Below are 25806 nucleotides of genomic sequence, written 5' to 3' on the forward strand. Positions count from 1 at the left end.
TTCTGCAGCCATCTGGTGGAGCGTGCTTTGCAACCTAAGTTAATAACACAGTGCGAGACAGACTGACAGAATAGGAGTTATGGGGCAGCTACTCGCTAACTCCAACTAAGCTAAACAGGAGCAGAGGGCATCTCGAGGCTTTCCAATGTAGCCTTGGCTCTCTATTCAGTACCCAATACCCACACAAAGAGGAAAACTGAAAAAACAAAGTAGATACTCCTGAAAACTAAGATGTTGAAAATGCAACATTCAAGATGAAAAGTTAAGTTAAGCGTGCATCATACTAAGCAGTCGTGTAATAAAAGTCTGCAATAAATCCCTATTAAATTCCATTGCGGCAGAGAAATGTTCCTACATTTTTCTGGGCCTTAGTGATGCCAAGTTGAGTTTAAATAAGGACAACAGATATGCACTTCGTAGCTTCTGTTGTGCGTGTTCACGATTTACACCCAATTTAAAAAATATATCATTACCATGAAGGGCAAAAAACATGCATATGAAAGCAGTGAACTAAACTAAAATGATCATGCATACAAAAAGTCAACAAAAGTTGCATAACTATCACGCATAGGGGCTCCATTTTAAAACATTAATTACAATTTACCTTGCTTTCTTGGAGGAAGGCTGGAAACTAGGTTCATTTTGCTTTGGTTTAAGAGGCAATCTTATACCCTGAAATACAAATGCAAATTTTTCTATTTATAACAATCCTAGCTATCAGAAATGTTAATTGTTTTTAAACATTCACACGAAGTAAAGCCGAACACAGATGCAATGTTGCCCTGTGGTTTCATGGCCACAACACCATTCGACATGCAATATGCAAAATATCTTGGCTTTCAAAAACACCACCTATATGGATTCGCTCAGTGTACTGTTAATGATGCCAAGGTTTGACAAATAAATAAAAACAAATACACGTATTATCTTTCAATGATTTGGAAGCCCAGGATCTAGAAGCCCTCAATCTTGTCCAAGTAAAAACAAAATACATCAACATCAAACTATGAAAAAAACTGGCAAGTCGATTGTGTTCTGCACCTTCAGTTTTTAATGTACTACAAAACAAATTAGGATGGAAACTGCCAAATGTAACCGAAAAAAGTACAGCAGTTGGATGAAACTGCGTGTGCCAGAATGGCACACCACAGATGGAACCTGAATTCATCCCATATAGCTATGTAACACTTCGTTTTAAACTAAATCTATATCTGCACCATGCCCATTTTTCAATAGTTCCAGATTGACCAGGGGAGCCCATCAAAACAACAACAATAAAAACAACGAGCACTGGCAAAGCCAATAGGTCTCGGCAATCCGAGAGCTATTAACGTGGTCAATATTAATGTCTTTCAGCCATGTTAAATAGCAGAGCCTCTGCTATTCAGCATGGCTGAAAGCAAAGTGAAAAAGAATGAAGCCTGAGCCTGTAGACATGAAGAATGGCTGTAGTTGTGAGTATGTGAATTAACTGGGTGCGTAATGATGTTTTCATGCAAAATCGTTACACCAAATAAAAGAATCCTGCCTAATTCAAAATAAAACACCTTTTCGTAGATATATACAGTGCAAACTCAACCCGAAGGTATTGGAGCGCTGTACATGAGCACCAGTTGCATTCATTAATTTTTAGGAACAGAGAAAGTGATTGGCACAGAATCACAGGATGTTGAGCCCATGCCAAAACTCAAACCCAGTTCCCCAGCAGGAAAGTTGGCAGCTCAAGTAGTTATGCCACATCCTCTCCCGGTGCTTATAAAGTTTTTAACCAACTAGGAAACCAGCTTTCACACTGCACACACCTAAAAATCATCTTTAAAAAAAATTGAGTTTTGTAATCCTTGGTGGAAGTTTAAATTGTTGATGCGATTGTACCTTGGTCCTAAATCAGACTTAAAGAGTGTGCATTGAAATCAGACTACCATTTCAGAGGCGCAGAGCCGTCATGGTCCCTTCATGTGTGCAGTAGCTGTTATCAAGGAGGGCGAGCAAGTCAAGGGAGCAGTAAAGCGGCATGCCGTACACTTAACACAGTAAAGCGAACAAACGGATATTACGGAAGCAACACTCCAGTACTGTGCTCAATCATAAATGAAACGTGCTAGTCAAGTGAGCAGTAAAGCGCGCCATACAGTTGGAACAGTATTTGGAAGGGTGAGGGCGAATGGGAGGTGACCGCGCTGGAAAAAGCAAAAGCACTTTGTAGAGTGTAGAGAAGAGGCATGACCATGATTGCCATAGACAAACGGTGACAAAGAATAGGAGACAAATGATGGAGCAAGCAAATGGGAAGCCTGTGGCCGGCTGAAGCCCACAGATAAAAACACAACACATCTCTCCGAGACAGTGCATGCGCTATCTAGCCGAGACCTAAACAAAGTTGAGAACAGACCTTCCCTCTTTCTCAATAATGCATCACAAGCAGTCAGCTGTCCAGTCATTGCCTAATAAAAAAGCAAAAAATATTCCCTTTTCTGTCCCAGAAAAAATAAGGGCAGATCTACATACCATTTATGAAAAGCTGAGGCAGTCTGGTCAGTGGCAGTAGCAAATGTGTGCTAGACCGTAACCGACTACTAACATTACCACTTTCATCACTTTAATGATCAACACTACAAATGAAAATAAGGACTGGGCTGGGAGGCTGTGGAGTTCTTTCAGGTGCTGTGGGATATCTTGGGCAGGTTGAGGATCAGTCTGGCGGCTGTATTCTGAATCATCTGGAGTCTTTGCACGAGTTGGGTGGTGGTGCCTTCCTTTAGTGCGTTGCCAGAGTCCAGTCAGCTGGTGAGGGGGGCATGCGTTACTGTCTTCCAGGTGCTGATGGGGAGCCACTTGAAAATCTTGCAGAGCGTGTGGAAGCATGCAGAGGAGACAGCACTGACCTGATGTTTCATGGAGAGTTCGCTGTCTAGGATGATGCCGAGGATGGGGTTGTGGCCTTTCGGCGTGGGGGTAGGTCAGAGTGCCAACTGACACCAGGAGTAGTTCTAGAAGGCAGTGTGTTTACTGAAGATGAGAACTTCCATCTTGTATGCGTTATGTTCTAGGCAGTTGTCCTTCATTCATGCCGAGACCACCTTCCTGCAGCTGTGGAAGTTGGTCTTCGTTGTGGAAAGATTGGCAGAGAGAGACAGGACAAGTTGTGTGTCATTGGTGTAGGAGAGGAGGTTGATGTGCATACTGACTAGGTCTGTGAGTGGAGCCACGTAGACACGGAAGAGTGTTGGGCTGAGGGATGAACCTTAGGGAACACAGCAGATGATGTGCTTGCGATATGAAGGGAGGGAGGTGGATTTTCTGGGTTAGTCTAGTGAGATAGGATGCCATCCATCTGAGTGAGTCGTCCTTTATACCAATCTGGTGTAGGCGATCGATTAGTGTGTTGTGAGAGACCGTTTCGAAGGTGGCGGAGAGGTCAAGCAGGATCAGGGCAACGGATTCTCCTATGTCGAGTAGGGTGCGGATGTCATATGTTGCGGCGATAAGAACGGTCTCTGTGCTGTGATTGGTTCAGAATTCCGATTGGGAGGAGTCTAGCAAGTTGTTTCTGTCCAGGTGTTCGGTGAGTTGTAAGTTTATGGTCTTCTCCAGTACTTTGGCGGGGATTGGGAGTAGGAAGATGGGACAATTGCTCTGGAGTTGATGTCTGAGGGTTTGAGGGGTCTGATCTCAGCGTATTTAAATGCGTCAGGAAAGGCAGCTTAGGTTAGTGAGGTGTTGATGGGGAGTTGGCAGATGAACTCAGATTTTGACCTCTGCGCCCGGCTGCCGATGTGCTGCTGGTTGTGCAGTTTCGGCACTCACCTGACCCTTGCCGACCTTTGGGAACGGAGACTGGAATTGTAAGTGATTATTTACCTGTCGATTTTTCAAAGTGAAAAGTATTTTTATTTAAAAATGTACTTGCCTTACTGTGAAGATCTTGGTCTCAAAGTAAAGTTCAAAGCATAATTTCTAAAATTGGTCTGGATCTCATTCTTAAGTAGCGTGTCTATTATTGGTCAATGTTGCGCAATAAAGGTCTTACACTCCTGTGTTAGGCCTAAGGCTACTCAACCACACTACCACTAATGGACCACTTTGGGTTTTACATTGGGCCCTGTACACTTTGGGGAAACCCTGGAATTTGTGCACGGTATTACCACCTAGTGGCAGTATCATATACAGAGCCAGTTCCCTACACTGCCGATTAGCCTCCTTTAGCCATCGAGCTAGGTTCATGTTGTAATATCCCCCCCACTTTCTGCCTGGTCTTTGATGTAACTGAGACGGAGGTGTACTGCGCTCCTTCTACCCAGTACCAGTGTTCTTTCCCTAAAAATGTTCAATTTTTTTTCCCCAACTTGCAAAATCTTTAGCACCCTCTGTAAATCCCTACTGAATGGTACCCTTGGTACCTAGGGCCAGAGGTAGTAAAAAGGGTCCCTAAGGGCTGCAGCACAAATTGTGCCATCCTAAGGGGCCCCTCACCAAGCACATGCAAGACTGCCATTTCAGGCTGCATGTCTTGGTGCAGACACCAGTGAAAACACAACATGTCACACATTCTTGTGTGCCATGTCACCTAGTACTGTAAGTAATATTTGTGAATTAACCCTACAGCAGGCCTAACAACCCTAAGGCAGGTTGCTGAATATTACATGTGAGGGCATAACTGTTTGAGCAGATAATTTTGATACATTAGAAAGAGCCAGCTTACTACAGATAGTATAAACAAATCCATGTTCAGGATTCCAGTGAAATTAGTTATGGAAAACTGGATCCAGCCCAACTGTGATGGCTATTGATTATTTGTATTATTTAAATGTAAAACTCCTATACTGCTTTGACGAAAAGTAATCTATCTGATCTGACATTTAAAACTCTGACGAGTGCAGAAATGTATCAACGGAGTGTTGACTGCATAAACTACTACAACATCTGAATTTCTCAGAAATCTGCAAAGACAGTGGGTAGCAACTTTGAGAAGTCAAGAAAGCTCTTTCTTACCATCCCTTACAAAGCAAAAATGTAAAGAAATAATTCAAACGAAAAAAGTAAATTCAGCATGAATAATTAAATGCATCTAACACTTATTTGATCCATCATAGCAATAACATTACGACTGTAATATTTTCTTATTGAAATAAAATTATGCACGTGAGCTTTGAGCATGCTAATTTCTAAAATCAATTCTCAGTGTAAATGCGCATCTCTGAAAGGACTAGTTCAAGAAAAGGTTGTTTTCCCACAATGTGTTAACACACTCCTAAATAGGATACCTTTTTCATAAACCGCTGTTCATTTTTATTTTGGAGGGAAAGTAAACTGGCAATAACATACCATTAAGTGCTCTTGAGATACCTTTATCGGCACTCTCCAAGAATCTGGATGAAGAGAACACAAAAATACATCACTTTTTTAAATTGAATAAACATTACAATAATAGGAAACTACAAAAAAAAACAAGGTTCGTTCTATTTAAAGACATTATTGCATTTTAGTTAGTACACAAAGTAAAATTAATTTTGTTACAAGATGTTAGCTGCATTACCTGTGAACAACATTGAATTATCAATCATAGAATCTCTATCATGCACATCATAAATATTTACTTTATCTAGTATTCAAAAACAATGTTAAACTCAATGCAAGAGTTTAAACTTACCAAGAAGGTTTGAAACCGGGGGTTGTGAAGGGGCAAGTGGATCCTGAAGGTTAAAGGTTGTATACCGGCTGTGCTGAATCTGTCGTAATGCTTCAAACTTTCCAAGAAGTATATCACACAGCCACTGTGCATTCACACAAGGTATCCGCCACTCTTTAGCTTTTTCATACTTTAGGTTTGTAGGCCTTTTAAAAGAAAAAACAGGTTTTAAAAGATAGCCTTGGTAATAATGAGCAAGTTAAAAGTTCCCCTCCTTCAGCTCAGTTTCTCAAAACTAACATCAACACAAGTACCAACAATGGTGTCAGGCTACTGATTTTGGCAAAATTTACGAACCAGACTACTGGTGAAGGGCATTCCTCATCTGTGGCAACAATACTGCAGGTTGAAAATTTTGTTACAGATCCAGATATTCTGCATAATCTTGCCATCTAATAAATGGTGTTAAATACTTGAGAAAATAATTCAAGAAAAAGGGTTTCAAATGCCCCAATGTGGGAGGTAGACATGCCTTGATTTTAAATCCAGTAAATTCCAGTCCCACTATGCCACTCAGGTCGACAGTGGATTCGCATGGTTTTGACATTGCTGACCCCCCCCATTCCACCCCCACAGCACTAGGCATCTTCTACACACAACAAGGAATATGCTTTCTTGCAAAGAAACTGCTAGTTCAAAGAGCAGACTCTTGCGGATCGCCAGACAGACAACCCAGCCTTGCACAACACTACAGCTTAATATTAAAGAGGAGCTCAGAAGCCCATTGTCCCGTAAGAAGAATAGGCAGTGTGTCATGCCAAGCTATGAATCAAAGGCTCGTTGCCCAAAATCTAAAATGGATACCAAGCATTGAGCACTTACTACTGGCTTGAGGAGGGATTGGACAGAAAGGATGGAGCTCTCTACAAGCAGCAGTGGGAACACAGATAACACTCTGGATACACTGAAGAAGGTACAGTGCACCCCATTGCTATGAGAGGGAGAGGTCAACCGCCGTTTAGGATGGGAAGAGAGGAGCGGTATGTGGGGGGTGTCAAAGGGGGAGAAGAAAAGGCAGAGAAAAGGGAGAGGTACAGAAGGCGGAGAAAAGGAAGAGGTACAGAAGGCAGGGAAAGGGGCGAGGTACATGCAAGAATGAAATGGGTCTAAAAGAAAAAGAGGAAGGATTACTTGGAGAATGGGAAAAAGTATTCAAAAAGAGAGCAGATGAAAAAAGTGAACAATCGACAGGAGAAATATGTGGTACGAAAGAACTACCAAGGAGAGGGAACAAGACAGAAGAAGAAATACAATGAACAATTAATGAAGAGAGTGGAAACGGGGGAGAACAAAATACCCAATCTTTGTGGCAGAGGAAACAAGAGACTGAATTCAAATGAACGAGCGGAAGTAAGTGAATGACTGTAGGGTAGAAGAGTGAAGGAGAGGAAGTACGAGTGGAGGGTGAGGGGTATGGATAGAGAGGGACTGAAATATAGTTAGATAGAGATGCAGCTATGTGATGGCAAAAGAGAAGCATTTGAGAGGGGAGGGGTACGAGCTAGTGAAAGGAAGCCAGAGGGAGTTTAAGGCAGATGAAGCCTTTAAAGAGACAGAAAAAGAGGCAATCCGTGATAAAGGGAACAAGGAAATAATCAATTTGGTAAGAAGAAAAAAAAGAGGTGGAAATAACTGAGAAATTAGTAGAATATAGGGATCGAGTTAAGAGGGGAAAGGTTGAAAGAGAATCAAGTATATGAAACTATACTGAGATTCTGACAATGCCGGTGGAGTACAGGCAGCATGTGGAAAAGGTTTTTAGCAATGCTAGATTCAATGTCCCTCAATTCACTGCACTTCAGCAAAAATAATATAAAGCCTGATGGCCTGTACAAGGTTGACCTGTATGGAGACTTTGTATGCCCTAAATGCAGGGCTTCGATAGCTTGCATTTTACGCCGGATTTTGAAACCACCATGTGCACTTTGGAAAGATACGGCTGAAGAATAAGGTGGTGGATTAGGTAGGACAGCAACTCTGGGTCCTAATCTGACTGCTGTAAGGAATCTGTGACTAAATGGGGTCATTATCAATGAAGGATTACCAAAAGTAAGCAACTTGTTCATCTGATAGAGACTTCTAGTAGTAGATTCCTTACCTTAGAATAGATACCAAGGCAATCTCTACCCGGAGGTGGTTCTGCGGACAGTCTTTGACTAAGTAGTCCTGGAGGACCGAATGGCAAAATACTTATCTCTCCAGACCAGATTGGTGAGGCAATAGCGTTTAGTAAACTTGTGCAGTGATGCCCACATAGCTGCTTAACAGATGTCCAGGACTGGCAATCCTCTAGCTAACGCAGTGGCTGCAGGAGTATCTCTGGTGGAGTAAGCTCTTAATCCCTCAGTGTGCTGTTTCTTGGCCACTGCGTAGATCAGCATAATGCAAAGGAGTATCAATTGAGAGATGGTTCTCTTTTGAATTGCCCTCCCATTCTTTGCACCTGCACTCTAGAGCCGCTAAGACGACTTGTGCCTGGTAGTTCTTGAGCAGTCTGGACAGGTGGGGTAGTGACAGAAAGCGTATAGCAGTCCTGAGCTCCACTCGAGATGAAACAGGTCTTCAAGCAAGAGTAAAGCTAGACTGGGAACCCACAGCAGCCCAGGCATATTTTGTCAGACCATCCAGATACAGTGCATAGCAAGTGCAGTGAGCGGTCCTGACCACTACAAAAGTGGGTTTTGGGTGAGATTCTCCCCCAAAGAAAATTTGAGAAAACAGTGCATTATACAACACGTCATTACATATTCAATTGCATTAGCTTTTAAACCATAGTAAATTACGACCTTACTGTGCACAGGATACAACAATATTGGTTGGGGCTTTTCAATAATTCCCTCACTATCACCCTCCAATAGTGCCACATCTCTCCATAGCCCCTCTCTCATGTGCTTTTATAGCACTTCTCATTACAGTGTAAGGAGTCAGAGCGCTTTACATCACACACATACAGAGCCAATGAATCATACATGTGTAATTCAGTGTATAGAAAAGGTTACATAAGGCAAAGATTACTACAAGGTGTAGGATTCACATGTCATCCATACTGGTAAACATAGTTTAAGGATGCATGGTCTAAAAAGGTATAAACTCAGAATGCAGAACATAACAGTACTTAGGGTTGACTTTAATAATAAGAATTTAGTCCTACCCAAACAAACTTTTTTAGCAGCATCAGGATAATGAAAGGCTGGTGTAAAATCAACTTTTTAACCTGTACCATGCAGCTTGCATGCAGCTCTTTGATGGCCGTTCACAGATCACTGTTCTAAATTACGATTTTTACTTATGAACTGCACAGAATCAAAATAATCTCTGTGACAAAAGCAGTAACCCACTGAGAAATGCACATAAAATATTCTTTGATATGCATGGTACACGTTCTTTGCAGCAGGCATATGAAACCTCTGTACTACTTTTGATGAGTCAAAACTGCTACTAGACAAAAATCCCAACTCTCTCAAGCGGGTACATAAATCACCAGAGTTCTCTTAACGCACAAGTTACTACTTGTGTAACAATGTATCTGTAAGAGACATTAGTTAGTGATAGATTCCTTACCTTAGAATATCCCCAAGCGTCAGACTGGATCCGGAAATTTTTGCATAGCAATACACCTGCGCGTCGGTAGGCATCGTCTGCGGCTCCGCGTCCGTCGTCTGCGTCATTAGCGCCGGAATGACGTCGGAGTACTTAGAAGCTGCCCATGCGCGCTGACGTCAGTTCTGATACACCGGTTTTTCGCGCCAGATACGCAGAGCCATGATAGAACCAACACTGGTGCCATGAAACTAGGGCCCTGAAAGGGGATGACCTTAACCCTAGATATCGGTTCGCAGAACGGGGAGGATGGGTGGGTCGGTAAGGAATCTATCACTAACTAATGTCTCTTACAGATATATCGTTACACAAGTAGTAACTTGTGCATCTGAAAGAGACACGTTAGTGATAGATTCCTTACCTTAGAATAGATACCCCAGCAATACCAACCCCGGTGGTGGGTCTGCGAACCAATATCACACCAGAAAGTCCTGGAGGACGGAACGGCCAAAGAAGCCATCCCTCCGGACTTGACTGTCCAGGCAGTAGTGTCTTGCAAACGTGTGCAGCGAGGCCCACGTAGCTGCCTGGCAAATGTCCTGTAAGGGGACTCCTCGGCCCAAGGCAGTTGTTGTTGCCGTGGCTAGAGTGGAATGAGCCCACAATCCAGCAGGGGGCTCCTTTTTGGCCATGGAGTAACATGCCTGACTACACAAGATGATCCACCACGAAATGGTCCTCTTGTGTACCGCCTTTCCCTTCTTCGCGCCCACGTAACCAACAAAGAGTTGGTCATCCACCTGGAACAGGCGTGTGCGATCTAGGTAATAAGAGCGCACGTTTTAGGTCCAGACGGTGGAGCCGCTCTTCCTCTTTCGAGGGATGCGGAGGCGGAAAGAAGGTGGGCAAGGTAATGGACTGCCCGATGTGGAAGGCCATGACAACCTTGGGCAGAAAGGAAGGTCTTGTACGCAACACCACCTTGTATGGATGAACAGAGAGGAAAGGTGGAGTAGAAGAAAGAGCCTGGAGCTCACTCACTCTCCTGGCAGAGGTGATGGCAACCAGGAAAGCAGTCTTCAGGGCAAGAAGATGGAGAGGACAGTTCTGGAGCGGCTCAAAGGGTGCACACATTAGATAAGTGAGTACAAGATTCAAGTCCCACTGGGGCATCACGAAGGGAACAGGAGGGAACATGTGTGTGATGCCCTTCAGAAATCTATTTACAATGGGGGACTTGAATAAGGAAGGCTGATAAGGTAGCCGTAGGAAGGCGGAAAGAGCAGAGAGGTACCACTTAAGAGTGCCCAGAGCAGAGCCCTGCTGGGCAAGGGAAAGAAGGAAGAGTAGAACTTCAGAAAGGGGTGCAGAGAGAGGGTCCACAGCCTTTGCTGTGCACCATGCCACAATTCTGTTCCACCTGCAGGCAGATACCGACTTTGTGGAGGGACGCCTGGCTGACAGAATGATATCACAGACTTCGGGAGGCAAGTCAAATGGCCTCAACTGCCGCCGCTCAATCTCCAAGCTTGTAGGTGGAGACTGGACAGGTTCGGGTGCAGGACCGTCCCCTGCTGCTGCGACAGAAGGTCCTCCCGAAGAGGCAGACAAATCGGGGGATCGACTGACATGCTGAGTAGCTCGGGGTACCAGTATCTTCGTGCCCAGTCCGGAGCCACAAGGATAACCTGGGTCCGGTTGCGCCTGATCTTCTTCAGCACTCTGGGCAGAAGTGGTATAGGCGGAAAGGCGTACAATAGACAACAACTCCACTCGCGCGAAAAGCGTCTCCGAGCGTGTGCCGCCTTGGAAATTCCAACGCGCAGAACTGATGACATTGCGCGTTCTCTTCTGTGGCGAATAGATCTAACCAAGGCTCTCCCCATTGCTGAAAGAGGCCTTGTGCCACGTCCGAGTTCAGACGCCATTCGTGATCCATCATGCACCGACGGCGGAGTTCGTCCCCCCTGGCATTCAGAGAGCCTGCCAGGTGTTGAACCACCAGGGTCACGCCCTGATGTTCCAGCCACTGCCAGAGGTGCAGAGCCTCCAGGCATAGGGTCCAAGACACCATCCCGCCTTGTTTGTTGCAGTACCACATGGCGGTGGTGTTGTCGTGAACACCTGCACTACACTCCCCCAGACAGAGGGGAGGAATGCCTTCAGTGCTAGACGAATCGCCTGCAGCTCCAAAAGGTTGATATGGAGCCGGGACTCCACCGGAGACCAGAGGCCTCTGATCTCCGCCTCTCCCATGTGGCCTCCCCAGCCCTGGAGGGACGCTTCTGTCACAACCACGTGCTCCGGGTGGGGTAGGGAGAGGGATCTGCCACTGACCCAGTTGCGGTCTGTGAGCCACCACTGCAGTTGTTACGCAGTGCCCTCCGAGATCAAGTCATGATCGGACAGGTTGCCCTGATGCTGGGCCCACTGAAACTTCAGGTCCCACTGCAGAGCTCGCATCCGCCACCTGGCGTGATGCACCAGAAGGATGCAGGAGGCCATCAGCCCCATAAGCCGCAGCGGCAACCTGACCGACACTCTGGATAACGGCTGAAAGATGGGAATCAGAGCCTGTATATCCCGAACCCGCTGTTCGGGAGGGTAAACTCGAAATTGCGCCGAGTCGAGAACCGCTCCGATGAAAAGGAGCTTCTGAGAAGGACACAGGAGCGACTTCGGCACATTGATGGAGAACCCCAGCAAACGCAGGAGGTCGGCCGTAGTCTGGAGGTGGCTGACGACTGTCTGGGGCGAGCCCGCCTTTAACAACCAGTCGTCTAGGTAGGGGAAGACTAACACCCCTAACTTGTGCAGATGAGCTGCGACCACCGCCATCACCTTCGTGAACACCCGTGGGGCGCTGGTAAGGCCGAAGGGGTGCACGGTAAACTGAAAGTGCTCTTGGCCTACCGTGAACCGCAGGTAACGCCAGTGGGCCGGCAGGGCGGGGATGTGGAAATAGGCGTCCTGCAAGTCCAACGCTACCAGCCAGTCTTCCGGGTCCTGGGCAGCTAGGACCTGAGCCAAAGTCAGCATCTTGAACTTCTCCTTCCGGAGGAAGCTGTTGACGTTCCGCAGGCCCAAGATAGGGCGTAGGACCCCTTTGACCTTCTTGGGTACCAGAAAGTAGTGGGAGTAACATCCACACCCTGCTTCTGGCCCAGGAAAGCGCTCGATGACCCCCTTGGCCAAGAGGGCTGTGACTTCCTCTTGCAGAAGTTTCAAGTGATCCCGACACGCGGTGGCATTGCGGTGGCATGGATGGAGGGGTCGCCTCGAAGGGGAGGGAGTAGCCCCTTCGGACAATCTGCAGCACCCACCTGTCTGACGTGATAGTGCGCCAGTGGGAGAGGTGATGGCGAACCCTGCCTCCCACAGGCGTCACATGGGCCTGAAAACTCGGACTAGGAAGGTTTTGAGGCTGGTGCTGTGGAGGGAGGTGTGGGCTGGCCTCGCCATTGTCCCCGACCGCCGCCACGGCAGTTTCCACGGCCGCCACTGCGCTGTTGAACATTTTGCGGCGCGTGGCTGGCAGGACGTGTGGGGGCGCCCCTTCCGTGGCCACGAAAGGAGCGAAAGGCACCCGTTTGCTGGCGTGGGGCCGAGAGGCCCAAGGACTTGGCTGTAGCCCTGGAGTCCTTAAAACGTTCCAGCGCAGGGTCTGCCTTGTCGCCTTAGAGGCGATGGCCATCGAACGGCATGTCCAGAAGTGTGGCCGAGAAGTTGGCGGACCTCAACCAGGCGTGGCCTTGAACCGCCACCGTCGTTGCCATTGCCCTGCCCAGTGAGTCCGTTGTATCCAGCCCACACCGGATGGAATAACGCGCTGCATCTCGGCCCTCCGCAAGGGTTTGGGCGAGTTTAGCCCGGACCTCCTCTGGACATTGTGGCAGCACGTCTGCAACCGCGTCCCACAGAGTGTGGGTGTAGCGGCCCAAGAGACAGGCGGTATTGACAGACCGCAGCCCTAAGCTTACATACGAGAACACCTTCTTCCCGAACTGTTCGTATCTCTTGGATTCCCGGTCGGGCGGGGCCGATGGGAATGCAGTCTGGGAATTGGAGGCCTTGATGACCAGGCTCTCGGGGGTGGGATGGGTGGACAAGAAGCATGGGTCGCCCGGGGCCGGGCGGTAGAGTCTGGCCACGTTCCTATCCACAGGCAGGCCTGTGGCGGGCTTGGACCAAGTGCCCATAAGAACGTCACACAAGGCCTCATTGAACGGCAGCAAAGGCTCGCTGGAGCTTGACTGCGGTTTGAGGACCTCAGTGAGGTTAGTCCTCACGGCTGCGACGGGGAGCTCAAGGTGTAAGGCCTTCGTTGCCTTCGTCAACACTACACTATATGTAGACCCCCTCCTCCGAAGCCACAGTCGGATGGGAGACAAATCCAGTGTCTGGCGATGTGTCAATACCACTGACCTCCCCAAGCTCATATGTCCAGTCCTGTTGAGACTGGCACTCCAGTGCCAGAGGGTCCTCAGACCCATCCCAATCCTTCTAGTCACCCGTTTCCTGTAAACAGGATTAGTAGACGGGGCCTCCTCATGGAAATAAAAATCTATAAAGGCCGTCCACAGTGGGTGCCGGGGGCGACACTCGTGGGGCCGGCGCCGGTGAGGTCTACCAGCGACGACCCGGATCTGGAAGCGGATCCAGTGAAGTCCTGCGGCGCCGGGACCGAAGTCGCCAGCGGCGTAGGGGCCGAAGCACCTGACCCGCTAGGGCCTCCAGTCGGGACCGTTGGGCCCGAAGGCGCCACGGAACCAGACTGAGGAGGGAGGGACCTCATGGCCATGAGGTACCACTCGATCTCCTCCGCCGTCACGCCGTGCCCAGGGACCCGAAGGTGTGGGGCAGGCAGCGACGCTTGCGACTCCCGCGGAGCCGCGTGGGCGGTGTCGCACGAGCCCCCGGCCGCATTGTGCGAGCGTCGGGGTGGGTCGGAGGAACGATGACGTCGCTCCGATCTCTCATACTTCTTACCTGAGGACTTGGAGCCTGACGACCGGTGTCCACTACCGGAGCTGCGATGACTAAGACCCCGCAACCTGTCCCTCTACCTCCCGTGGGGCCGACTGCCGGAGCTCGAGCCGCTTGCGGGACCGCTCCCGCCTAGACTTCGACGTCAGGGCCCGGCAGTCGGAGCAGGTGCGGTCGTCGTGATCGAGGTCTAAGCACTTCAGGCACCGACGATGGGGGTCCGTGACCGACATCAGTCGGTCGCAGTTCGAGCAGGGTTTGAACCCGGGCATCCTTACCGGCACCGATAGAGTCGAAGACTCGAAGAAAGAGAATAATCAAAAAGATCAAAAAGTTCAGTCAAAAAATGACTAGGGGTAGAGCTTCTCTGGATCTGCGCTAGCTGGCGTGGAAAAAAAAGAAGAACTGACGTCAGCAGCCATGGGCGGCGTCTAAGTACTCCGACAACGTCATTCCAGCGCAAACGACGCCGACGACGGACACGGAACCGCAGACGACGCCTACCGACGCGCAGGGGTATTGCTACGCAAAAATTTCCAGATCCAGTCTGACGCCTGGGGATATTCTAAGGTAAGGAATCTATCACTAACGTGTCTCTTTCAGATACTTTTTATTGTTGCCCGAAAACGGCTGAATATACGAGGAACTTTGCAGTGCTTTTAATACTACTGCACTGCTAGAAAACTAGACCCACTAACAAAAGCGGCTCCCCACCCTTTCAGCCTCCCTAGGAAATGCCAGATGCCCAGTACGGCAGTCCAGTCTTGAGCAAGAGCTGCCTTGGAAACATCACTGTGCAAAAGTGCTAACATTGAACGCTCTCGTGGTGTATGGATCTAACCAAGGCTCTACCCAATCTCAGAAGAGACCTTGCACTAAATTAGATAACATTTGTGATCCGCTAGGCACGGACAGCTGAGTTTGTCTGCTCTGGGGTTCAAAGAGCCCAGCAGGTGTTGAACCACCAAGGAATTGCTCCGACATTCCAGCCATGTCCACAGGCGCAGGGCCTCTTGAAAAGGGTCCACGACCCCACCCCACCTTTTACTAGCAATATCACATGGCGGTGTGGTTCTCCATGAACCCTTGCACCAGTTTTCTCTTGATCAAAGGCAAAAAGGCTTTCATAGCCAACTGGATTGCTGAAGCTCCAGCAGGTTGATGTAAAGCCTGTACTCCGCCAAAGACTAGAGTTCTCTGATCTCCACCTCTCCCAGGTGGCTGACCCAGCCCTGGAGTGACGCTTCTTTCATCAATGTGATTTCGGAGTTGGGAAGAGAGAGAGGTCTGCCGTTGACCTAACTGTGGTCATGAGCCACCGCTGGAGGTATATTGTAGTTCCCTTTGATATCTAGATTAAGTTGGAGAGATTTCCCTGATGCTGTGTCCACTGGGTCTTCAAGTCCAATTGCAGAGCAGTCATATGCCAATAGGATGTAATAGGCCATGAGAACCTGCAGCCTCAGAGAACGACTCACCAAAATGCAGGATAGAGGTTGAAACTCCTGAATATCCAGGACTCACTGTGACAGAAGATAAGCCAGGAACAGCACCGTATCCAGCTCAGGTGAAAGGAAGTGTCTAAAGAGGAAGTCAGGTGTGATTTTCGCACGATGATAGTGAACCCCAGTGAGTGCAGGAGGTCCACCATAGTCTGGAGGTGGGAGAGGGGTGGCTGGGGCGAGCCCACTATCAACAGCCAATTATCGAGCTAGGAGAAGACTGAAAACCATGACCTCTGCAGATGTACTGCAAACAACGCCATCATCTTGGTTAACTTCCGAGGGGCACTGGTAAGGTCAAAGAGAACCACAGCCAACTGATAATGCTCCTGTCCCACTGTGAACCGCAGGTAGAGTGTGCGCAGGCAGGACCAAACGTGGAAATAGGCATCCTGCAAGAAATAGGCATCCTGCAAGTCCAACGCTACCATCAAGTCTCCAGGGTCGAGTGCAGATAAGACCTGAGCCAGGATGAGCATCTTGGATTTTCCCTTTCTCAAGAAGTAGTTGAGAGGGAGTAGATCTAAGATACAACGTAGGCCTACATTCTTCTTTGGCACCATAACGTAGCGGGAATAGCAACTAAGAACTAATTCACACGTTGGCACCCTCTTGATAGCTCCTTTGGGCAGAAGGACCCATACTTCACGTTGCAAGAGTGCAAGGTGGTACTCTGTCAGCCGATCTAAGGGGGAGTTTGTTGGAATGGGAGGGGGTAACCCCATTGGAAAATCCGCACACTCATTTGTCTGCTGTAATCTCTCGCCACAGGTGCAACTGATATTGCATTTTGCTGCCAACCAGATGCTCATGCTGGATTGAGGGCAAACTAAAGAGGCTTTGACTGTGTGGATGCCTGGTGGCGGGATTGGGGGGTTTTGGGGAACGATTGCCCAAGCCTCTGGATTTAGACCCCACAAGGCTTGTGGGAGATGCATCCGCAGACAATAAATGACTGAGTATGCTTGATTTGGTGGCTAGGGAAGATTAGGACGTGGCTAATGGCCCCTATTGGTAGGGTTTAAAGGGGGGAATGTGGCTGTTGTGGGGCCACAGAGAGCCCCAATGACCTACCTGTGGCCCTAATGCACAAGTTACTACTTGTGTAACGATATATCTGTAAGAGACATTAGTTAGTGATAGATTCCTTACCTTAGAATATCCCCAGGCGTCAGACTGGATCCGGAAACTTTTGCGTAGCAATACCCCTGCGCGCTGGTAGGCGTCGTCTGCGGCTCCGCGTCCGTCGTCGGCGTCGTGAGCGCCGGGATGACGTCGTCGGAGTACTTAGACGGCGCCCATGCGCGCTGACGTCAGTTCTGATAACACAGCTTTTCCGCGCCAGATACGCAGAGCCATGATAGAACTAACACTGGTGCCATGAAACTAGGGCCCTGAAAGGGGATGACCTTAACCCTAGATATCGGTTCGCAGAACGGGGAGGATGGGTGGGCGGTAAGGAATCTATCACTAACTAATGTCTCTTACAGATATATCGTTACACAAGTAGTAACTTGTGCATCTGAAAGAGACACGTTAGTGATAGATTCCTTACCTTAGAATAGATACCCCAGCAATACCAACCCCGGTGGTGGGTCTGCGAACCAATATCACACCAGAAAGTCCTGGAGGACGGAACGGCCAAAGAAGCCATCCCTCCGGACTTGACTGTCCAGGCAGTAGTGTCTTGCGAACGTGTGCAGCGAGGCCCACGTGGCTGCCTGACAGATGTCCTGCAGGGGGACACCGCGGCCCAGGGCAGTTGTCGTCGCCGTGGCCCGAGTGGAGTGAGCCCGCAATCCAGCCGGGGGCTCCTTCCTCGCCATGGAGTAACATGCTTGAATACACAAGATGATCCACCTAGAGATGGTCCTCTTGTGCACAGCCTTTCCCTTCTTCGCGCCCACGTAACCAACGAAGAGTTGGTCATCCACCCGGAATTGGCGTGTGCGATCTAGGTAGTAGGAGAGCGCACGTTTAGGATCCAGACGGTGGAGCCTCTCCTCCTCTTTCGAGGGGTGCGGAGGCGGAAAGAAGGTGGGCAAAGTGATGGACTGCCCGATGTGGAAGGCCGTGACAACCTTGGGCAGAAAGGAAGGTCGTGTACGTAACACCACCTTATCAGGATGAACAGACAGGAAAGGTGGAGAAGAAGAAAGAGCCTGGAGCTCACTCACCCTCCTGGCAGAGGTGATGGCAACCAGGAAGGCCGTCTTTAGAGTAAGGAGACGAAGAGGGCAGTTATGAAGCGGCTCAAAGGGAGCACACATCAGATAGGTGAGAACCAGATTCAAGTCCCACTGGGGCATCACGAAGGGAACAGGAGGGAACATGTGCGTGATGCCCTTCAGAAATCTACTCACAATAGGGGACTTGAATAAAGAAGGCTGATCTGGTAGCCTCAAGAAGGCGGATAGAGCAGAAAGGTACAATTTAAGAGTGCCCAGAGCAGAGCCCTGCTGGGCAAGGGAAAGAAGAAAGAGTAGCACTTCCGAAAGGGGTGCAGAGAGAGGATCCACAGCCTTTGCTGTGCACCATGCCACAAATCTGTTCCACCGGCAGGCGTATACCGACTTTGTGGAGGGACGCCTGGCTGCCAGAATGATATCACAGACTTCGGGAGGCAAGTCAAATGGCCTCAACTGCCGCCGCTCAATCTCCAAGCTTGTAGGTGGAGACTGGACAGGTTCGGGTGCAGGACCGTCCCCTGCTGCTGCGACAGAAGGTCCTCCCGAAGAGGCAGACGAATCGGGGGATCGACTGACATGCTGAGTAGCTCGGGATACCAGTATCTTCGTGCCCAGTCCGGAGCCACAAGGACGACCTGGGCCCGGTCGCGCCTGATCTTCTTCAGCACTCTGGGCAGAAGTGGTATAGGCGGAAAGGCGTACAACAGACCGCAGCTCCACTCGCGACGAAAAGCGTCTCCGAGCGAGTGCCGCCTTGGAAACTCCAACGCGCAGAACTGCTGACATTGCGCGTTCTCTTCTGTGGCGAATAGATCTAACCAAGGCTCTCCCCACTGTCGAAAGAGACCTTGCGCCACGTCCGAGTTCAGACGCCATTCGTGATCCATCATGCACCGGCGGCTGAGTTCGTCCGCCCTGGCATTCAGAGAGCCTGCCAGGTGTTGAACCATCAGGGTCACGCCCTGATGTTCCAGCCACTGCCAGAGGCGCAGAGCCTCCTGGCAGAGGGTCCACGACCCCACACCGCCCTGTTTGTTGCAGTACCACATGGCGGTGTTGTTGTCGGTGAACACTTGCACTACGCTCCCCTTGACAGAGGGGAGGAATGCCTTCAGTGCAAGACGAATCGCCCGCAGCTCCAGAAGGTTGATGTGGAGCCGGGACTCCGCCGGAGACCAGAGGCCTCTGATCTCCGCCTCTCCCATGTGGCCTCCCCAGCCCTGGAGGGACGCGTCCGTCACAACTACGTGCTCCGGCTGGGGTAGGGAGAGGGGTTTGCCACTGACCCAGTCGCGGTCCGTGAGCCACCACTGCAGTTGCTTCGCAGTGCCCTCCGAGATCAGGACATGATCGGACAGGTTGCCCTGATGCTGGGCCCACTGAAACTTCAGGTCCCACTGCAGAGCCCGCATCCGCCACCTGGCATGACGCACCAGAAGGATGCAAGAGGCCATCAGCCCCAGAAGCCGCAGCGTCAACCTGACCGAGACCCGGGATAACGGCCTGAAAACAGGGATCAGAGCCTGAATATCCCGAACCCGCTGTTCGGGTGGGTAAACCCGAAACTGCGCCGAGTCGAGAACCGCTCCGATGAAGAGGAGCTTCTGAGAGGGACACAGGTGTGACTTCGGCACATTGATGGAGAACCCCAGCAAGTGCAGGAGGTCGGCCGTAGTCTGAAGGTGGCTGACGACTGTCTGGGGCGAGCCCGCCTTCAACAACCAGTCGTCGAGGTAGGGGAAGACTGATATCCCCTGCCTGCGCAGATGGGCTGCGACCACCGCCATCACCTTCGTGAACACCCGTGGGGCGCTGGCAAGGCCGAAGGGGAGCACGGTAAACTGAAAGTGCTCTTGGCCTACCATGAACCGTAGGTAACGCCGGTGGGCCGGCAGGACGGGGATGTGGAAATAGGCGTCCTGCAAGTCCAACGCTACCATCCAGTCTCCTGGGTCCAGGGCAGCCAGGACCTGAGCCAAAGTGAGCATCTTGAACTTCTCCGTCCGGAGGAAGCCGTTGACGTTCCGCAGATCCAAGATAGGGCGTAGGCCCCCTTTGCCCTTCTTGGGTACCAGAAAGTAGTGGGAGTAACAACCACGTCCTACTTCTGGCCCAGGAACGCGCTCGATGGCCCTCTTGGCCAAGAGGGCCGAAACCTCCTCTTGCAGAAGTTGCAAGTGATCCCCCGACTCACGGTGGTATTTAGGTGGCATGGATGGAGGGGAAGACTCGAAGGGGAGGGAGAAACCCCTTCGGACAATTTGCAGCACCCACCTGTCCGAAGTGACTGTATGCCAGTGGGAGAGGTGATGGCGAACCCTGCCTCCCACAGGCGTCACATGGGCCTGAAAACTCGGACTAGGAAGGTTTTGAGGCGGGGGCTGCTGAGGGAGGTGTGGACTGGCCTCGCCGCTGGCCCCGACCACCGCCACGGCGGTTCCCACGGCCGCCACCGCGTTGCTGAACATTCTGCGGCGCGTGGCTGACGGTCTGTGGTGGGGCGCCCCTTCCGTGGCCACGAAAGGAGCGAAAGGCACCCGATTGCTGGCGTGGGGCCGTAAGGCCCAAGGACTTGGCCGTGGCCCTGGAGTCCTTGAAACGTTCCAGCGCATGGTCTGCCTTGTCGCCGAAGAGGCGACGGCCATCAAACGGCATGTCCAGAAGGGTGGCCTGGACATCGGCCGAGAAGTTGGCGGACCTCAACCAGGCGTGGCGTCGAACCGCCACCGTCGTTGCCATCGCCCTGCCCAGTGAGTCCGTGGTATCCAGCCCACACCGGATAGAGAAGCGTGCCGCATCTCGGCCGTCCGCAAGGGTTTGGCTGAGTTTAGCCCTGACCTCCTCAGGGCATTGTGGCAGCACCTCCGCAACCGTGTCCCACAGAGTGTGGGTGTAGCGGCCCAAGAGACAGTTGGTGTTCACAGACCGTAGCCCTAGGCTCACAGACGAGAAAACCTTCTTCCCGAACTGCTCATATCTCTTGGATTCCCTGTCGGGCGGGGCCGATGGGAATGCGGTTTGGGAGTTAGAGGCCTGGATGACCAGGCTCTCGGGGGTGGGATGGGTGGACAAAAAGCAAGGGTCGCCCGGTGCCGGGCGGTAGCGTCTGGCCACGTTCCTGTCCACAGGGGGGCCTGTGGCGGGCTTGGACCAAGTGCCCAGCAGAACGTCACACAAGGCCTCATTGAACGGCAGGAGGGGCTCCGCGGAGCCGGACTGCTGTTTGAGGACCTCAGTGAGGAGATTAGTCCTCACGGCCGCGACGGGGAGCTGAAGGTTTAAGGCCTTAGCTGCCTTCGTCAACACTACGCTGTAAGCAGAACCCGCCTCCGAAGCCACAGTCGGGGGCGAATTAAATCCAGTGTCTGGCGAGGTGTCAATACCACTGGCCTCCCCAAGCTCATAAGTCCAGTCCTGATGCGACTGGCAATCACGTGCCAGAGGGTCCTCGGACCCCTCCCATTGCTCCTCGTCACCCGGCTCCTGGAGACCAGGATTAACAGCCAGGGCCTCCTCGTGGAGATAGAAGTCTCCAAAGGCCGACGGAATCGGCGCCCAGCGGCGCCCCTCCGACTCCTGAGTAGGACCGTAGGAAACATTGGGGTCGGCAACCACATCGGCTGCCGGGGACGACACCTGAAGGGACGGCGCCGGCGAGGTCGTAAGGTCGACCGGCGGGGTCCCGGATCCGGAGCCGGATCCAGCGAGGTCGCGCGGCGCCGGGACCGAAGTCGCCAGCGGCGCCGGGCCCGAAGTACCCGACGTCGTCGGGGCCGAAGCGCCCGACCCGGAAGGACCTCCAGACGGAGCCGATCGGCCCGAAGGCGCCACGGGAACCGACTGAGGAGGGAGGGCCCTCATGGCCATGAGGTACCTCTCGACCTCTTCCTGCGACGCGCCGTGCCCAGGGACCCGAAGGTGTGGGGCAGGCGGCGACGCTTGCGACTCCCGCGGAGCCGCGTGGGCGGTGTCGCCCGAGTCCCCGGCCGCATCGAGCGAGCGTCGGGGCGGGTCGGAGGACCGATGGTGTCGCTCCGACCTCTCATGCCTCTTACCTGAGGACTTGGAACCAGACGATCGGTGGTCACTCCCGGAACGTCGATGACTCCGACCTCGCGACCTGTCCCTCGACCTCCCGTGGGACCGGGACCTGGAGCGGCGCGGGGCCGAGTGCCTCAGCTCGAGACGCTTGCGGGACCGCTCCCGCCTAGCCTTCGACGTCAGGGCCCGGCAGTCGACGCAGGTTCGATCGTCGTGGTCGAGGCCTAAGCACTTCAGGCACCGGCGATGGGGGTCCGTGACCGACATGAGTCGGCCGCACTTCGAACAAGGCTTGAACCCGGGCATCCCTGGCACCGATAGTCGAGACAGTCGACTAAAAGAGATCAAAAGGATCAAAAACTTTTCAGTCAAAAAGTGACTGGGGGTAGAGCTTCTTCCGGATCTGCGCTAGCTGGCGCGGAAAAAAGAAGAACTGACGTCAGCGCGCATGGGCGCCGTCTAAGTACTCCGACGACGTCATCCCGGCGCTCACGACGCCGACGACGGACGTGGAGCCGCAGACGACGCCTACCAGCGCGCAGGGGTATTGCTACGCAAAAGTTTCCGGATCCAGTCTGACGCCTGGGGATATTCTAAGGTAAGGAATCTATCACTAACGTGTCTCTTTCAGATGTCCTTGAAATCGCTCCAAGGCCGAACCTGCCTTGTCTCCAAAGAGAACGGTTCCATCGAAGAGCATGTCCATGAGAGAGGCTTAGACAAGCCAGTATTCTCAAACAGGAAAGACGTCCAAGAGCCACAGAAGAACCAATGGCTCCACCCAATGAGTCAGTCGTATCCAACCTGCATCCAATTGTAAACTTGTTGCGTCTCACCCATACCCAACAGCTTGGGAAAGTATGGCCTGGGCCTCATCCAGGACCATAGGCAGCACTTGCACAACCCACACAGTATTGGAATAACAGCCCAATAAACACACGTTTGTGGACCATAGAGCCAGGCTTTCCGAAGTGATCCAGCCTCTTGGATTCCCTATCCGGTGGTGTGGTAGAGAACGCACCGGGATTGATCCGGGAAGTTGAGGCCTGAACTACCATACTCTTAGCTGTTGGGTGATGGGAGAGGAAGACTGGGTCCCTAGTAGCCTGGCGACGGTGGCACGCAATGGTCCTGTGCACAGGAGTGCCTATGAAGGGCTTGTCGCAGGCCATTAGTGAAGGCTTTGTGGAAAGGTAGTAAGAGTTGAAGTCAAAACATTTGATGTGACTTGAACTGTGGACTGCTGTAGGTCCAGGTCCTCAGCCCTCCTCCTGATCACCATAGCAAAGGAAGCCCCTTCCCCCATCGCCACTATGGAAAGAGAGGAGAGGCCAGTGTCTAGTGAGGTGTCCAGGACACTGGTGTTAGCCCAGGTCATACCAGTTTTCATCAGCCATGGACTCTGTTGAGGTGGGGTGTGTGTGTGGGGGGGGGGGGGGGGGGGGGGGCAGTGTATAATAGGGCTCCTCAGATCCCCTCCCGTCTGCTCCTCAGTAAGCCCTTCAGTGAAATAGGGCTGTGTCCCCAATTCATGCCCTGTGGGCCCTATCAACACCAGTACAGAGCTCCTAAACAGATGGGAGCTGGGGCTGTGCAGAGTAGAATGATCAGCAGCCAAGAGCTTCGAGCCTGCTCGCAGATGGCTTTGGAATTCATGGGTGTGCACTCCGCACATGATGCAGAGTCAGGGTCACTCTCCCGGCACCACGGACAAACCAAGTGAAGGCTAGCCACTGACATCTGTTGATGACATGTACCACAAGGTTGAACATTGTGTGTTTCTTCTGGGACTTCTCCGAAAAAAGTCGGAAAGGGGAAAGCACACAAGACTTCGAGAAAAGGTTGAAGAATCCAGTCAAAAAATGACTGAAGGGAGAACGATCCATATTTCCACTGATGGCATGGAAAAGGAGGAACTGAGGTCAGTGCATTAAGCTTGCACCTATATAGACACAGCACAAGTCATTTCCGGGCAGGATGCCGCCAACGGCACCACACACAGTCGAACAACACTACATATCGGCCACAAAAGGGGGTTTGCTCAAAAACGTGCGGATCCAGTCTGATGCCTGGGAATATTCTACAATAAGGAATCTGTGGCTAAAAGTCTATCATATATTTCTAATTTAATATATTCCTGCTTTGAAAATTAAAATTGGAACAGAAAAAAGAAAACTGGGCTGTAATCCCCACTCATCAACTTCAATACCAGGTGAGCCAGCGGGCAATCTTCTAATCTCTATATCAGGTTCAGGTTTTAAAGTCTTTATTTCGATTTTTAACAAATCATAAAAGACACATTAAAATACAAAAGAGTATTACTAATAATTCAAATAGAACATCCACAGAAAAACAATACTTTAAGGAATATTTAAACACTAACAAACAATATACAAATAAGTAAGTACTCAAATAAAAAGAACATTTCATGACAAAATGGATAAAACAGAATTAAATTTCAATTGATAAATAAAGAAACCTGAATATTTCATTTAAGATTAAAAAATCAATGCATTAAAAGTCAACATTGCAGTTCAGAATTACAAAAAAAAGAAACAGGGGATGCAGATAATGAAGCTTGGCACTAGTGCATACTGGTTTTTAGCCTTAGAAGCCAAGCCCAACCCAGATACTTTGCCAAAGTTACCACAAAGAGTTCTGAGGTGTTAGTCCTAAGCACCCATATGCCTTCCATCGCTGTTTTAAACGGTAGTTTTTGAAACAAAGGTTTTAACCATTTCTTTCGGGGTGCATCGTACCTTGGGCAGGCAAACAGAAAATGACCTTCAGATTCAACATGACCTGGGCAATATGTGCAATTGGGCGATATCCCTGTAGACCGTTTGTTCAGAAAGGTGTTTAAGGGCAAAGCGCCCACTCTAAACTGATGGTACAGCTTCTTGTCTAACGGTCGGGATATAACATCCCAGTATGGCTCTCTCAATAGGTCAAGTTTGAATGTCAAAAACCTGCCTGTAAGGCCGTTTTTGTTGGATAGCAGGACTCTTTTTAGGCGGATTGTGGGGATGTCCAGAGATGTTCCAGGCCCATGTCTTTAAGAATGGATTTAACTGCAGAAAGCCATGGTATTTTCCCTGAACCCCTGATAGTCCTGACTTCCGACAGTTCTTTTGCGAAGAGGGATAGATCTGGGGATGTCCATATCCGTCTCCACAGTGCCACTAACCTAAATCTTGCCATCTCATTAATAGGTGGGGAACCAAGGTCCAAACAGAGAGGGATCAAGGGTGTAGACTGTGGGAGACCCACTAAATTTCAAAGGAATCTACATTGAGTTTTAAACAAGTTAGACAAGTCCATGTGGCCCCATAGATCCGCGCTATATAAGATGGCTGTAGAGATTTTAACGTCATAGATCTTAAGGGCCGGTAGGACCCTTTTTGTGATGGATTCCTTCTGCTCTTTAACGAGGCAACCAGTTAACCTGGCAAGTTTAAGATGTTGCATATTAATCTGGTCTTTCCATTTTAAACGGCTATCAAGGGTGACCCCTAAATAGGTCATGGTATCGACCTGTTCGAGGTTTACTCCATTCAACTTCACTGAACTTCGGACTGAATGGTTTTTTGTAAAAACCATAAATTTTGTTTTCCCCACATTGACTACCAATTTATTGATGGCACAGTACTCCTCAAAGCGGTCGAGAGCCCGCTGGAGTCCTCCGCGTGTTTTTGAGAGGATTAAAGTGTCATCTGCGAAGATGAGTAAAGGGAACCTCATCCCTGCCAGCATTGGTGCATCAGTGGGGGTGTCCATGAAAAATTTAACAACTTGATCGATAAAAAGGAGGAAGAGGGTAGAGGCCAGGACACACCCCTGGCGGACACCTCGAGTTACG

General features: G+C 50.5%; 1 protein-coding gene across 2 annotated transcripts in view; it reads right to left on the minus strand.

Annotated features, from left to right (window-relative positions):
- PAXIP1 (PAX interacting protein 1) overlaps positions 1–25806 on the minus strand; it is a 192106-nt gene that overhangs the window by 95984 nt on the left and 70316 nt on the right. For both annotated transcript variants that reach the window (XM_086941477.1, XM_086941478.1), the window contains exons 12-14: positions 5651–5835; positions 5326–5369; positions 605–672 (exon numbers count right to left, since the gene is read on the minus strand). In XM_086941477.1, the coding sequence (XP_086797603.1) occupies positions 605–672; positions 5326–5369; positions 5651–5835 (297 nt within the window). The remainder of the gene's footprint in view (positions 1–604; positions 673–5325; positions 5370–5650; positions 5836–25806) is intronic.

This window comes from Lissotriton vulgaris, chromosome 10 (assembly GCF_964263255.1).
Source record: "Lissotriton vulgaris chromosome 10, aLisVul1.2, whole genome shotgun sequence".
Taxonomy (NCBI): Eukaryota; Metazoa; Chordata; class Amphibia; order Caudata; family Salamandridae; genus Lissotriton; species Lissotriton vulgaris.